This window comes from Cupressus sempervirens, chromosome 4 (genome assembly GCF_028749045.1).
Source record: "Cupressus sempervirens isolate cs-2001-9-10 chromosome 4, ASM2874904v1, whole genome shotgun sequence".
Classification (NCBI taxonomy): domain Eukaryota; kingdom Viridiplantae; phylum Streptophyta; class Pinopsida; order Cupressales; family Cupressaceae; genus Cupressus; species Cupressus sempervirens.
In genome coordinates this window covers 728,633,367-728,649,571 of record NC_143121.1, presented here as the reverse complement: position 1 = coordinate 728,649,571, position 16,205 = coordinate 728,633,367, and the positions used below count along the sequence as shown (strand labels likewise).

General features: G+C 33.4%; 1 protein-coding gene across 1 annotated transcript; it reads right to left on the bottom strand.

Moving 5' to 3' along the window:
• Positions 1-473: 473 nt before the first annotated feature.
• On the bottom strand, positions 474-2,547 carry LOC149563391 (aluminum-activated malate transporter 14-like). The gene is made up of 6 exons (XM_089828155.1): positions 2,373-2,547; positions 2,124-2,261; positions 1,743-1,983; positions 1,431-1,527; positions 1,165-1,245; positions 474-1,058 (listed from the first exon to the last, which is right to left on the bottom strand). Exons 1-6 carry the CDS (start codon positions 2,545-2,547, stop codon positions 474-476), a joined length of 1,317 nt encoding a protein of 438 aa, XP_089684281.1.
• Between the last annotated feature and the right edge of the window lie 13,658 nt (positions 2,548-16,205).

The window sequence follows — 16,205 nt, the reverse complement described above, 5'->3', positions numbered from 1 at the left end:
TAATATCAAAAGTTACAGAGATGTAGATATAGCTAGTGGAAACAAATAAAGAATAATCATGGTATAAAAGTGAAAATTAAAAATGTTATTTGACATCTGCTCAAACAAGATTGGAAGTAGGTGTAACAACTAGTCTTTGAAAAGTTTTAAAAAATTTACCAATGTCATAATAGTGTATATTGTTTTTAAATTGATTATTTGGTATAAATATAATATTATTTGATTAGACATGCATAGTGAAGTTAAGGTATGCGCTCCTCTCAAAAGATTGGGATTAGGAGTAGCTCATGGTGTAGCAAGATGATATGACAATTGTGAGAGAGACAAAAATGAGACTAGTGTAAATCATTAATACATAAAATTTAATAATGCAACCATAGAATTTGACTTTGTTTCTGGCAAGCTTAAGTTTTCCCTTAGTGTATGATGTTAAAAATTGACTCTTGTATTAGAGTGTGAATTGAAGGGAAAAATCAGTCGACATTGTTGATATGTACACATCTTTCTGGCGTTCTTGCAAGACTGGGTCTCTGGATATAACTACGGGGAGAAGCAGAACTAGTTATGATTAAAGCCTCCGGATCCGACGTCGAAGGATTGTGAGGCTTGAATTTTTCCATTGCCGCGAGCTCTTCCACGCCGTGTACCACATGCTCAAGCCTCGCTACGATCTCCACCACCAACCACGCAAACGTAGCCAATGGAAGTTCTTCTCCAAATTCAATGACGTGTCTCAGCATTAACCTCTTCTCGTCACTACTTTCTCCATGCCATGATCTTCTTCTCATCGCCCACCTTACCGCCTCCTCTCTATTTTCATTCTCAAGTATGATTTTCTGACTCGGCGTTCTTGTTGTTGAATACAGTAAGAGCTTTGGTTGAGAATTCAAGGAAACTTGAAGATCCTCGAGTGCATGTTGAACTTCTTCCAATATTGGCTCGAAGTCGTATATTCTCATTTGTTCAATGCAGCTTGACAGCTCTGCCAGTAATTTGGCTGCTTTGTGGGCGACTTTGGTGCATGGCTTCTTCAGTGGTGAACGAAGGGAATGAGGGGCCTGAAACGTATGCGAAACAAAAATTCATCAACTATAGTGCATGCATTGAAGATAATTTGTAAATTTAAGGTAATGATACCAAATGAGGAAATGCATACGAATATACCTCGATTTCAGATCGAAGGCATCCGTGCAAGGCCACAATAGGATAAGCCAGATAATGAAGCTTCACTCCAAATTTCACATACTGCTACCATGGATGCCGACATCGAAATAGACCGTGCCTTGGCTCCCACCTAGCAAATTCTTCCTGCAATTAACATGTACAATCACTGGTTTCAGACGATCCATTTAACATTCTCTAATGTCAAAATTTGTCATGGCTACCACTTAATTAGTTTCTTCTAATAACTATATATTTTTACGGTTTACCAAAGAATCGTCGGTAGCCTTTGAGTCCAGCACAGACTTGTATCCTCTGTGTATAATATCTTCTGACTCATCTTCCACCTTCTCATCAGTACAGTATCTGCCAAAATATTCATCCACGCATCCTAACATCAAATATATCATGCCCATTACATTAGTCAGATATTTTAACAAGTTAATCTACCAAACTGATAACAAGCCACACCAATCAAAGCATACTAGTAGTTCATCTGTAACAGCCCATTGGGAAAAACTTAAATTTTACGCTGAAGAAAACATTACGTTTTCATCACAATCAAAACAAGGATTTCTAACCTCAATTGTTTTCGTTCGATTTTCTTACCCTGCAGAGATTTCCCCAAGGCTTGTAACTTCCTGCCAGTGGAATTGTGAAGATCCTCGCGAGCCCAGGCGCGGAAGATGAGCAGACTTACAACCAAACACACTCCACATCCGATGAGTATGGTGGCGAAGCATTCATATGCCATGCATGATATATTCTCCACTCGATATCTAGAGACCATTATCATGCTGAATGTGAGCAGGAATATAAGCACTGCATAGTCAATTTTATTCTTGAGGGAACGAAAGAAACGGGCATACGTGGTAGCCGCTCCTACAAAATGAGTGTAGTGGATTACTAATTGAGATTTGGTGAATGCAACAAGGTGATTCCAAGAGAGCACAAAAACTCACCCACGATGAAGAGGGAAGATCCCACTACAAACGCCTTTCCTCGCACTACCTTCTCTGACACGTGGCAAACGAGGAAGGCAAGAAATGCAGCCACCATGTTTCCAATTCCTCTGTTGAGGCCTTTCTTCATGGTAGCCCCTGCTCAAGCAGCAACAACAGCCATTCTAAATGTTAGTCGATTAGGGTGAAAAAGATGGTTGCGTGGGAAACAATCGAACAAGGGGTAAATTAAATTAAACTAACTCATACCCGCAGAGAATTCGAGAATGACAACGACAGTCATGACTGCCCAAATTGCATGGTTACCAAATCCCACCCTGCAAAATAATCGATCCCACAGAAATAACAGCGAAACCGATGAAAATGCCAACCCAACTTTTATAGCATGCATAATCCTTTTGGGATCCTCTCTTCCAACATCCATTATGTTTCTACACCACCCCATCAAAAACTTGCTTATATTTAACCAATTTTTTCTTAGAAATCCCTCGTTTTGAGACTCATTGTAGCTAATTTCTTCAATAGACGTACTGATGTTAGTTCTGCATTCGCCGCTGCCAAGAGACGCCATGGTACACAAAATCGATTCAATCAAATTTCAGATACAAGAGCTTAAATTTCAAGTAGAGGAGATCCAGCCAACCTGATTTATAATGTAATTTAATCTTGGTCTGAACAGTTACACAAGCGCTCAGAAACTCCGAACACCCTGGCTAAAATCTTGGAGCACCTTGTAAATGAGCTCAATTGTAGTAAGGATGCAGATCTTATAAATTCTGAGGATCGAGAAAACCGTTCATTTCTTCTTGCGGTTGCCTTACAAGATGGAAGAGAAAAAACTCGGCTTCTCAAATGAATCGGCCTTTGCATTTCTTCTTTTACTAATGGCAGAGATAATACTTGTCACGGAGAGGGAGAGGGAGATGATTGAGTTACTTTATTTTCATTTTCACAGAGCTAATACTTGTGAATTCTGGGTGGGTGATCTTGTATCTCTGGTTCTTTTTTGGTGAATTGTATTCTTAGATTATTATTTATTAATAGAAAAGGCTATTATAAAAAAAATTTCAAAAAATTATTTTTATATGCAAATATATAGTCTTATAAAATTTAAACGTCTTTCGTTGAAAATTATTATAGGGAGATTTTATATTATCATTTTTTCTAAATAAGAATATATATTAATTTTAAATTTTAAATTCCATTCTATGGATTGTTCTTTTCGAAATTTGGATGAAATTGTATGATTTCTTTTTCTTTTTTCTTACTTTATGTATGATGGATAATAGACTTTATTCTACCATGTAAGCCAAGAATGGCTTATAAAGTGGGATCAAGTAAGGGACTTTAGATTTAATAATTATCAAGTGATAGATTCTTGATTACAAGAATCTTTAAAGAGTAATATCTATTACTTTTAGATTTTATTGGATGATTTTTTTCCTAGGTGTTCAATATCAAATTTCATGATCTGTCATTTGTCTTGTCATATTTCCCATTTCTAATATTGGATGAGATAGTTTGTGCAAAAACCTTACAAAATTAAATCTATAAATAATATACGCAACCAATAGCTAGATCATAGATTTTTATTGTTTTTGTACTACTTCGAGATATAGTATTTGAATTGTTTTATTAATATTTTATAAAAATATAAATACATAATTAAAATAAATTTTCAGTTTAAATCTTAAAAGAATTACTTTAGTCTAAATTAATCTAAATAATAGTTGAATATATTCTTAACAATCCAAGATAATATAGTCCAACTTCATGCGATTAATTTGAAGGCATTATATGATTTCTTATGCCTAAGAAGGAAATCATCCCCTTACCATCAAATATTATTATGTGGCTAAAGGATTTTCATATTTGATGTCACATTTATTATGTATAACACTAGCAGTCCAAAATGGGTGACTAGCCTAGTGAGAACAACCATAGTGAAGGAACCACTATCACCTGATAGATAGCTCACTGACCCAAATCATAAACAACAAATTAGCTGCCCATTATCATAAAAAATAAGTACCTACAAAAATTTGACAATCTACTATCAAAACCATTATAGTCTATAGTGTCATACAAGTTACCAACAAGAAAACTAATTAGGCTACCAACATTAAAGTTCATATAAAAAGTTTCCATATTGGCCACACAAGATCAAAGTTCAACCATCATAACAATATTTAAAAATTAACACAAAATGAGGCCAATTAGTCATTCTTTCTTCTCATCAGGGGGTTGGTTTCCCTTGCTGCACATTCAACATGTCATTTAATTGGAACCTATAGAGTCTTTAGGTGCTTTCCTCATCTTCCTCCACCTTACCTCCCATCTTCCCTGACTGAAGAAGCTAAAGAATGGTTACTACAAAATGCATAAACTTTACCAAAAAAATCCACCAAAGTGGTGAACCTCATATTCAAATAAATTAGGAGGTTCTTTTTCTTTTTCATCTTGGTCCACAATGTCTTCAATTTAGCTTCAACCTATTTGAAAGTACTTTGATCCAAATTGGTGGATGGGTTCGGGTCTTGAACAAGGGGGTGCATGGGACAAGTAAAAGGGGTCAAGGGTTGGACAGGGGGTTTCTTAGGGGGAGGGGAAATAAGGGGGTCCTCCTTAGGTCTCTTGAGAGGGGAAGTAGATGTCATGGATGAGTTATCATTTGTGCCTAGGTTATCATCCTTTCTCATGAGATTTTCCATGACCGTACTAAGTGTAGCCAAAACATGGGTGTTTATATCTGAGAAGCTTTTTGCGGTATCTTGGAGTATACCATGTTGTTCCTTAATATAGAAGTTACTCCTAGATTTTTTCTCCTACTTAGCTTCATGGGTTCCTTTTTTTCCAATCCCCTTAGACACAAAATCCCAGTCTATCTCTTCTAGGCTATCTTTTATTTCATCTTGCTTTTCTTCCACATGTCCACATTTCTCTGATGTAATACTAGAACTTTCAATTATGTTATTTTAGACATTTTCAGGGTGTGGATGTAGGTGAGGTTAGGATGGAATTAATTAACTAGGGGTGGGAGACATTCGCATAGAGATGTCTCAAATCTTAATAAGAAAAAAAGAGTGAAAAATAATGAGAGCCCGAAAGAAGTAGATTCTAACTCTAAGTCTAAATTAAGTGAGGAGAAAGAGAAACATGCAAGGAAAAAACAAAAAAGCTAGAAGGTTCTAGTACATTGATAATGAGGAGGATGAAAATGTTACTAAATCCCCCCTAAAGATGCAGGAAGTTTCTCAAGATAAAGATATATCTCATGTTTTGGCTAGTTTTAGTTTGGACAAGCTAGATCTCACAGCTTTTTATATGGGTGGCTAGGTTGGACAACCTGTGAGATCCAGATTGTCCAAACTGAAACTAGTTGAAACATGAGATATACCTTTATAATGACTAAACTTCCTCCATCATTAGGGGGGACTTAGTAGCATTTTCCTTCTCATCATCATTGATGCACTGGAACCTCCTAGTTTTCTATTTTTTCCTCGCATGTTTCCCTTTCTCCTCACTTTCTCTAGACTTGGAGTTAGAGGGTGAAAGTACAAAGTTGTGTCACCTTTCAGGCTGACTTATCAGAATGAGAAAATTTGAGTTATTTTAATAGCATTTCTAAAAATCTATAACTTTTCTAACATTCTTCGAATTACAATCAAGATATTATTCAATTTCTAATTATAAAATTAAATCTAACAAAATGAATTAATGATTGACATTCAATTATATCTGTATAAATTTTTGACACTTTTTCAATTAAGATTAGATGTAAACCCTAATATTAATAATAATAATATTTTTTTAAAAAATAGGTCTATTTTATTTATTAGAGTTTGATCCTTAGTAAGGAGAATACCACACAAAAACTTAACTTTCATACAATACCACTATTAAATTGAACACCACCAAAACTTAACCATCATATATTATTATTATATACTACTATTGAATATGATAGATCTTAACAAGGGGTGCAAGCGCCAAAGTTCTTTCCTCTAGTGTGGTGAGTTTTGGGGTAAGTGTTGAGTCAAATTGTACATTAAAAATTTTGAACATTTAGTAATGGTGACATATTCATAAATTGTAAAGTTTCTTAAAGTAATGTATGTGTTCATCTAAAGAGTCATAGACAAAGAATATAGAACTATGTTGCATCTGTAGCTTGAAAATAAATTTTGAACATAAAAAAATGATGTGCGCAAGAAATTTAGGAAATATTTTATATTGTTTCTCCTTTGAATGGTTTTCTAGATCCTGCAAATGTTCTATTAAAATAGGTGTTAAGTAATTTTAAATTAATAACAGATTATATTCTAAAAATGAATGAGTGGCTCAAATTAGAAACTTTTTTGTTATGTACTTTATATAATGTATAAAATTGATATTATCTATATTATTGTTAACGTATCTTGAAAATGAGTGTACACCTTAGGCATTGTCAATGTGTATTGTGCTTTCGAATGAAGCGATGACAAGTATGTATGTTGCTATTGAAAAAGTAGTTAGTCTCATGAATGTACTATTGCCCAAGTCATATTTTGAAGATGTATGGTTAATTCTAATGATCCTATTTTATCAATGACATGATCTAGCTTTAAACTTGAAACTATATTTTCCTTGAAGTCTTTAAAGGATTTTCTAAAAGTTCATGTTGTGCATGTCCTACAAAAATTTTAGTTCTTGATATAGTGTTTCTTGAAAGAATTACTTAAAAGTTCATATTTCCCTCTCAACAAAATCATTGGGCACATATCCTACAAGTTCTACAAGATTAAATATAACATAATATGATCTCATCCATTTACAAGATATATTGGATTAATTTACTTTTTAAATACTATTGGTTAATAATTTTCTCTCCTATTAGATTTTAAAATCCTAACTCTTGGATACCCAATGCTTGGAGAGACAAAAACATGTTTACCAACAAATGGGTTAGTATATGTATTCTATGATTACCCTCTGAATGATTAGGTGTAATTCCCTATGATTTGAAATGATATGCAATGAATTTTTTTTTATGAGATCAGAGGTTTTGACATTATAAGCTCATAACTTGAGAGTGGTAAAAGATAACCAAATTTCTTGTAGGCACGAACAATTTAGGAAAAATAGATTTGAATAACCTATCACTCTCAATGGAATGACTGTAGTAGATTATCTTAATATTTCTAACTCTTACTTCTATTCTAAATGTAGATTAACCATCAAAATGTAGAAGAGGAATGAAGAGATATGCATACGAGGGAAAATGGAATTGCTCTCACTACCAGCCTTGAATGAAATGGAATCCAACCAATAACTAATAGATTCATACACAGTTATCTTTCATTTCCCAATGAAACTATCTAATGTGAGATGAAATTAATAAGAGGAGTAACAAGACCATACATAAAGAAAGTAAATGGAATCACCTTCACTATAGTTACCAAAATGAAATAGAATCCATATGTTAACCACAGAGCCACATATGATTTTATTTCAACTCTTAATGCAGAACTAATCTATGCATGGGCAATAAAACATGACAAGAAAATAGGTTAAATGAAATTATAGACCAATTCACCATCAAGTTTGTCAACCTTTATATCGTCAAATGAGGTTACATTTATAGTTTTTCGTTATCCTTCAGTTTAGCAGAGCAACAGTCAAAAAATAGAAAAGGAAATAAAATGTGAAATTATCTAGTCATATGAATATGTGGCATCTTCTCCGTCAATGATTCTAAATCCATGGTGTTTATGAAAATAGGAAATGACTATTCAATTTCATGCAATCTCAGAAAAACTTGTAGAAAATTGTTAATTCTTCATAGTCTATTATTTTGCACCAAACCTGCGTATTTCATATTCCAATGGTCATTGCATTTTTGAACACTAACCATCGATCTTAAATTAACGATCATGATTAAAACATTATAAATTTTCTTTAAAACTTCCTCCATGAGTCCCTCCGTGTACACGTATCTTTCAATCATTCTGTCACTATGATTATTTTCCTTGTAACTTTTTATAGCGACATAACAATGAGCGTTGATCTCTCTTTTGATCTGATGGAAAAAATAAAAGATATTAATTCTCTATTTTCTTTATGATGCGGGTCCACTTTCCAACTAGGTACACCATGGTGAATAGTAGGAACTATTTTATTACTTGGAGGATCTAACATTGACCTAATTTTGCTTCGTGAAATGTAATGGCCCATAGGACACATGTCTTTCTGTCACTTTTTTGTAATGATTAAAACATGTTCATCTTTTCATAATGATATAGTGACAAGTGTAGATGTTCTTTTGATCTGACAATGAATAAGATGCATCATTGAATAGTCATATTTCCATCATTAAAACTTCATCCATTGATTTGGTCTTTATCAATGATCTGGATTTGATCTTCTAAACCATTTGACTTGTCAACTGGCCAATAGTGTGCCTTCTTTCATTCATTTGAATTTTCTCCACCATGTAGCTTATTATGATTGCATATGAACTGTTCATGTACTAAATCGACGATGCATATTTTCTTATCTTCTTATTTTGACTCTAGGAAGGTTTTGAATCTTTTCTTCTGCATGAACTACTTCTTCTGCTCATTCATCTTTCTTATTTGCAATGTCTTTCATGGAAACCATAACATAATGTTGAATCTTTTTGTTTATCATCGTTGTAACAAACCAATAGAAGGTCTAGACCTTCTTCTCATCGAGATGACACATAAAACCTCTCAAACCCTAATCACCTAGCTTTGAATTGATGCATGGCACATATGATTTTCAGCATTAGGTTAGCTCATTTGAAGGAATGATGAGAAGATAGATAATCCTATGGGAAATATAGACCTAGACTTCAAACATTGATACTTGATTTGACTTCAAAACCCTGAAGCAAAAAGATATGAACTGAAACTTGGGCAACAGCTGACTTTGGATGGGTATTTAAGCATGATAATGTTTGAAAGAAATCCAACAATCTTTGGTTCTGCACAAAAGGTGACAACTTAAAAACAAAAAAAAACAAAAAAAAAAAAAACTAAACTAGGAAAACAACAACAAACTACCTAAGAAAGCAAGCAACTAAGCTAAAGAAAACTGCATGTTACCTACCTATCTAACTACTATGCAGGGGTTATCTACTTTCAATTTTGCATTTGATACAACTTCAAATCCTTCTCATTATAGGAACATAGTAGGGTTTCTCGAATGGGATATTCCAATTTGAAAGAATTATTCTGATTCAGTTAAATGATCTAAAATGGCCCTTTCCACAAAGACTAAAACTTTGAGTGCATACCTCTTGGCTCATGTCTCTTATCCCACAGCAACCCCAAATCACCTTCCATAAATTTTCTAGGCCTTGTTCTTCTATCAAACAGCCTTTTGATTCTTCCATAGTGTTCAGTGATTTTATCAACCATCTCTTCTCTTTCCTCTTGCAATTTGCTAAGTTACAAGATCATCTTCTCTAATCCATCTTTTAAATCATCCTCTTTAATCATAGTCTTTAGTTTACATGTAGAAAGCTCTAAGGGTAGTGGAAAATTAGCTTCCACTCCATAGACTAACTGAAAAGGTGAAATACCAATAGCCATTTTAGGTACCAATAGCCCTTTAAGGTGTGGTCCTATCAACCCATAAAGCATCATGAATCTTCTTATGCCCATTTTTTTCATTATTTGAGACCAATTTCTTTAAAATATTAATCATATTCTTATTACCAAACTCACCATGCCCATTTCCTTAATAAAAATAGTCAAAGGAATGTCCAACTTGAATACCATTATCATAGCAAAATCGAATAATTTATAAAGAGGAAAAATTAGATGTATTATCCATTATCAATTTTATAGGAACCCTAAACCTAATAAATATATGCTCTTTAAGGAATTCACGTACTACTTCTGATGAATTCTTCTTCATTGGCTTTACTTCAACCCGTTTACTAAAATAATTTGTGGCAATTAGCATGTAAGAGTGTCCTTGAATAGAAGGAGGATTAAGTGGACCTATAAAATATAAACCCCATTCATTGAAAGGAGCTTCAACTACCATTGGCCTAAGAGGTAGAATAGCAAGCTGAGGTTTACCAGCAAACATCTTGCATTTCTCACAAATAACCACCCACTTATATGCATCTTTATACATGTAAGGCCAATAATAACCTCACCTCAAAATTTTAAATGCAGTAACAGTAGAATAAAAGTGTCCTCCACATGCTTCATTATGAAAAGATGTCAACAATTTTACCTATTGCTCTTTATCCACACATATCAAAAATGTTTCATCAATTGCTTTTTTGTACAAGACATCATCATGAATCACATACTTCAAGATTTTTGTTATTAGAACCCTTCTTTTCTAAGTAATCAATCCATCAAGGAATTCACCATATATCATAAAATAAGTAATGTTTGAGAACCAAGGATCCTAAAGGCTTACCATTAGAACTTTTGGAGTATCTTCTTCTTTGAATTGTTGATCCTCTACCAAGGCTTTACAAAGTGTATTACTTCCTACAAGTTTTGTTGGTATATCAATTCTTGATTCTTCAATGGTATACTCATGAAAGCAATTTGAGCTTGTATTCTTTCTTTATTCTCTTTCATCAATATAGTTGACATAGTATGTTCTAAGGAATAACAGTAAATAATGGATTCTTTAGTGTAGTTAGGATGGACAAGAACATGGGCTTTTGCTATGGAACTCTTGATATCTTCAAAAGTCTTTTCCCAACATCAGTCCATTTTAAAGTTGTATTTTCTTTTATCATACCAACTATACATTTAATTATTTTAGAGAAGTCAAGCATAAATCTCCTCGAGAAATTTACTTGACCAAAGAAGGACTTTACTCTAGGTTTACTTAATGAAAGACTTAATTGTTGAATGACTTTAACTATGCCTAGATAAATCATCACTCCTTCTTGGGATACAATATGAGCAAGCGGCTTGCCTTCTGTCACACAAAATACTAATTCAACACCCACCCCCCCAAAAGTTATATTGGTCAAATAAAATCCAACACTTTGGGTCCTCTAATTCTAGAACAAGTGGATTCTTCAATTTCTGGTCCGTGTCCACCATATTAGTTATAGGAATGTTCTTTCTGTTGGAATTCTTTCTTTGACTTTCAACATCTTTATTGATCCCCTTTTTGGGTTGAGGCATTCAGTGAACTGTGGACATCATGATTCACATTATCCACAAATTTTTCAAGATGGAGAGTCTCTTTATCAAAATCCTCATCATCCTCCTCTTGATTAATCACTTTTTCCTCCTTTGCCATGTCATTCTGACGAAGGCCTTGGTTGTCATGAGAATGGGATGAAATAGGGGAAGGACAATTATTGAGAGGCTTGTATATTTTGTCCATCGAACCACCGAAATACTCACTATACCCATCATCCACCATCTTCAATATCTTTCCATCCTCCTCACTTCACCTTCTAACTCTGTTTTTGTATCCTTTTAACCGATATTTTTCTTCTTCCTCTTACTCATTTCACTCTTAATATCACCCAACTCTTCCATAATTCCTTTTCCCGTACCTTTATTGCTAGAAGGAAATTTCTAGCTTTTATCCTTATTAAACACCAAGGACCTCGCAAGGTTTAATTTCACATTTTTCCACTATGTAATCATAAATTAAAACCATTAAACCTTGGCGCAAAATGGGTTTATGTGGATTCTCTCTATGAGCCTTGATACTATGAGTGAGAGAGAAGAGCTGACAGAAAGAAAAGAAAACTCATTTCTTAAACCTAAATTATTTAAAAGGGTGAAATAGTAGTTGTGGGTGTTAGCCCTTATTCTAGTAAAGTGCAAAATCTAATATTTGTATCATAAAATGCTCAAACTTAGTTGATAGGGTGGGATTTCTACTTCTTTCAATGTCCATTAAAGTTTCCTAAGTATAAAACCCTAGGTGAAACTCTTGAAAACCTTTACCACGTTATAATTTTGAGTTACTTTTTGAAATCAATTAATGAAGGGTCGATTGTCATGTTTAAGGCCCCTTTGTTTTCCCAGCAGTCAAAACTTTTTAATGTTTCTAGTCTCCCTGTGGTCATAAAAATCCCTAAGTCCTTTTTCACAGGTGCAATCATTTTTCATTCAAATATGAGTATAGTATGATGTCGGGTTTCAAGCTGAGGGATTTTTCAGTATTCATTGCTCTTGCTTCTTCCCCTTTTTTTTTGCGCAAAAAATGCTTGAGTCAAGTTTGTGTGAGAAATATCATTTGGGCTATGCATCAACTTTCCTAGAAAATTCATAGGATCCATCCCCAATTGAAAAGTAAATTTTGTAGACACCTAAATCTATTTACATCACTAGGTAATCTTATTTAGTAGTCTCCTAGGACATTACTAATTAAATATTTATTATTTAATTAATTAATCATCATCCCCTAGTTAATTAATTTATTTAATTGACTATAGTCCAATTGATAAAATCAAATGATAACCCAAAATCAATCTATCAATTAAATCCATATTCCTCTATTAAATTAAATAAATCCTCAAACCTATTTAATTTAATCCCACATCCCCCATATTATTAAATAAATTATCCAAACCCCTAAAAATATCCCTAAACCCAACCTTTACCCCTAATCCCCTTTCTAAACAAACTTTAATCCCCCTCCTAAACATGTGCACAACTTTAAGCAAGGATTGAGACTTGGTAACCCAAGCTAAAGTCAAAAAGTCTCCCTTATCCTCTTCCATCCCTATCCAAGAGCATTTATGGCTCTTACATACCATTAATACCTCTTGCATGCCATTAAATACCTCTTACATCCCTCTTGCACACTCATCCTCCCTCATTACTCCCTTTCACCAACCATTATCCCATCCCCTCACATTGATCCTCCTTGCGACAAGTGTCACTTCCCTATTGGCTCTAAACAAGCACAATCCATGTGCTTCCCTTTGAAAGCATCATAGCCCTTCCTCACCATTCTTCCATCCTTGCATCTTGACCCTCCATTTCACTACCCCTTAGCCTATAAATAAAGCCCTTCCCTCTCACAATCTATCAATCCACTTTTATGAAAACTTATAATGCCCCATTGACTACTACATCATACCCATTTTACACCATCATAATGCTGAAATACATACACACGTCCATTGTTGAAACTCTCACCCATCTACACATTTGGTAAAAACCCCCACCCATTGGAAGCTTGAGTACATCATTAGCATACATCCCCTATCCATTAGGGACATATCTACGACATAATAGGTTACACCCAAGGAGCTTACCATTCTTGGTTTGCCTTCTTTTGGTGGTAACCTCATCTTATTATAAGTTTTTACTTATTTACTTTTTTGAATTCTTTTACTAGTTAGTATTCAATATTACACTACTAGATTAGGTGATACATTTTGGCACACCCAGTGGAAGTCCGCATTCGGGTCACTATAATCACACTTTTGTTTATTCATGTTTGAACTAACCAAACTAACATTTTGTGTCTTTTATGCATGTAGGTGTTCTTCTAAAAAAAATTGAAGGCACCAAAGTCCCTTGCCAAGAATTATGCTCCCGGCCATAAAATCAAATTCTAGTTTCACTAACATTTTAGAACCCCTGGTTTGCAATCTCGTAACCACAAAATTGTAAACTCGTATTTGTGAGATCGTGATCCTCAACCCACGAGAACACAACCTTGTGAAGGAGAAATCACCCTTTGCCCCAAACCCCACCACTACGTGCCATTAGAAACATCCGTGTTGTCATACCCACTGACCCTATTCCCATGGGAATGCTAATTTTTACCAGCAGGATCGCTGTAAAAACCTACAGGAATGTTTCACCTATTTATTCAATCATTGTACCCCACTTTTTTCCCTCCACTATCGAACCCACAGATAAATTTGTCAGTGGGAAAGTGTCCCCATAAACCCATGTGATCATCATTTTGCTAGATTGCCCTGTTACTTTCTTCTCACGACCCATTTTTTTGTAGTTTCACCAATTTTTTTCACTGCAATCCCGATACCTTTTAGCTTCGATCCTGCATTGTGGGATTGTAGTTTAAACCCATGAGTTTGCTGGATTGACCAACTAGTGGCAAACCTATAATCTTTTTTTGTTGCAAGTATTTGTGGGAGCAAAATACTAACAGGTTTTTGCAATTTTCTTATAATGATTGCTTGAAAACCCATGTTTAAAAGCTTAAAAATGAACCATTCTTGCTTTTTCATGGAATGCATGTCTAAATATTATAATTTTTTTCATTGGAATGTTTGGATAGTTTAATTAAGAAAATCGACTCTTGAATGGCAAGTATTAAAAACTAAACCAGTGCGATGGACACTTCATTTAATATGAAATTGAACATTATGTGAAAACGCTTCCATTTTGGGGCTTAAAATAAATCCATCAAATCTTGAATGCTCTAAAGTAAAAATGTTCTGCTTCCCTTCTTTTCAAAGCTTTCATGCACGATTTACCTTTTGTTGACTCCATTTACTAGTCTTTGCTAGTCATGTAGATAAATTTGACAATGTCCTTAATCAGTTCTAGTTTTTTCTATCTACTGAAGTGATTTTGTATCTTCAAAAAAAGAGGAATGATGAATTCTTCCAAAATATCAAGAGGGAACTTATTAGGTTTATGCTTAAACTCACCTTCTTCAATATCATGTCACAAGTATCTATGGTTTTAGAGTTCCTCAAGGACCACTTCATGATCTAGATTAATGAGGGAATAATGATTGTATATAAGGATGGTATACAACTAGTCCATTCTTTTGACATTTATTCAAACATGCTAAATTAGGAAGAATGTGAAGCTTTAAGATAGCTCACTAAAGAGAGTCATTGATATCTAGAAAGTGAATGGGGCCATCCAAGTGAAGTGGGACAAGGTAGGCCCAAGTTGGGAGACTACCACTTACCCTCCTCAAGGTGTAGATCCTCTTATTTAGAGTAGATCCTCAAGGTGTTAATTCTTTGTTATCAACAAGATATTTTTTTGTATATGATAAGCATTGTAACTTGTCACTAATTATTTTTTTATTCACTCATGAGATTACATGGCTTGGTTTCAAATTTAATATTCTTACATGATTGATAGTAATCATTATTTTGATGTTGTACTTCAAGTTTTTTATGCTATGTATGTAGTTTATCCTTTATCTTATTATTAAAGAAATTAGATCAAAAGTAAGAATGAGTATAACTTTATCAATTTTTGTGAAATTTTTGAAATGAAAACATGTACTTTTCATTCAGTTGACAACTATATAGCTCGACCAATTTGAGGTGGTCCCTAAAATTGGTAAAAAAGTACTTCAAATAAGTATTTAGAGTAGACAGCATATGATTTAGATATCTAATTATTTAAAAAAATAGTCCTCAATAATATATGATAGTTAAAAATACCTATTAATCATTTTCATTATTTCTAGGATAAATATTAAAAATAAGTAAAAGGATAATATATATGTTCTACAATTTTTTGAAGTAGATAAAATTTAATTTAATTTTAACACAACTTAGTGATTAATTGGAGGAAGTTTATAAACATGTGTGAGGGAAGTGTAGTGGAATTAAACTCTAATAAGTAAGCCCAAATTTAAGGAAAATATCAAAAATAAAAACTTGCACAAAATTTAACTTATGCACAATGTCATTATAGAGAAAAAAAAACAAGACATGTTACATAATTGTATACATGAGGTGGATAGTGTTCTCAATTATTTTAGTTTTATTAAATATAGTAAACCTAAAAATAATTCTAACTATAATCCTAATGGTAAAATCTAAGTGTTGATCATAATTATAAACACTAACCTTGACACTAAAATTTACTATTATGTGTCCCTAATTACAACCATAATGCATACTATGATCTAAATACAAAACCCTAAATTTTAATTCCAATCTCAAACACCCAAACAATAATTGTAGTGAGAATATTAAATAAATTAGGGTTATGATTTTTTATTACGCTTACAATCAAAGGGGAAATTTATGTAAGCATAAGGATTAATATTTTTCATTAAAGTTTATGGTGAGAATTTGTATTATAGTTCAATTGTAGTTAGGTTTATGATTAATATTTTTTT

Bases quoted from the DNA above. Each gene is read 5' to 3' on its own strand.
- LOC149563391 (XM_089828155.1), bottom strand. From the start codon at position 2,547: ATGGATGTTGGAAGAGAGGATCCCAAAAGGATTATGCATGCTATAAAA. The intron at 1,528-1,742 runs GTTAGAAATCCT...ATATTTTGGCAG, and splicing joins ATCGAACGAAAACAATTGAG to ATACTGTACTGATGAGAAGG. The intron at 1,059-1,164 runs GTATATTCGTAT...CATACGTTTCAG, and splicing joins GCCTTCGATCTGAAATCGAG to GCCCCTCATTCCCTTCGTTC.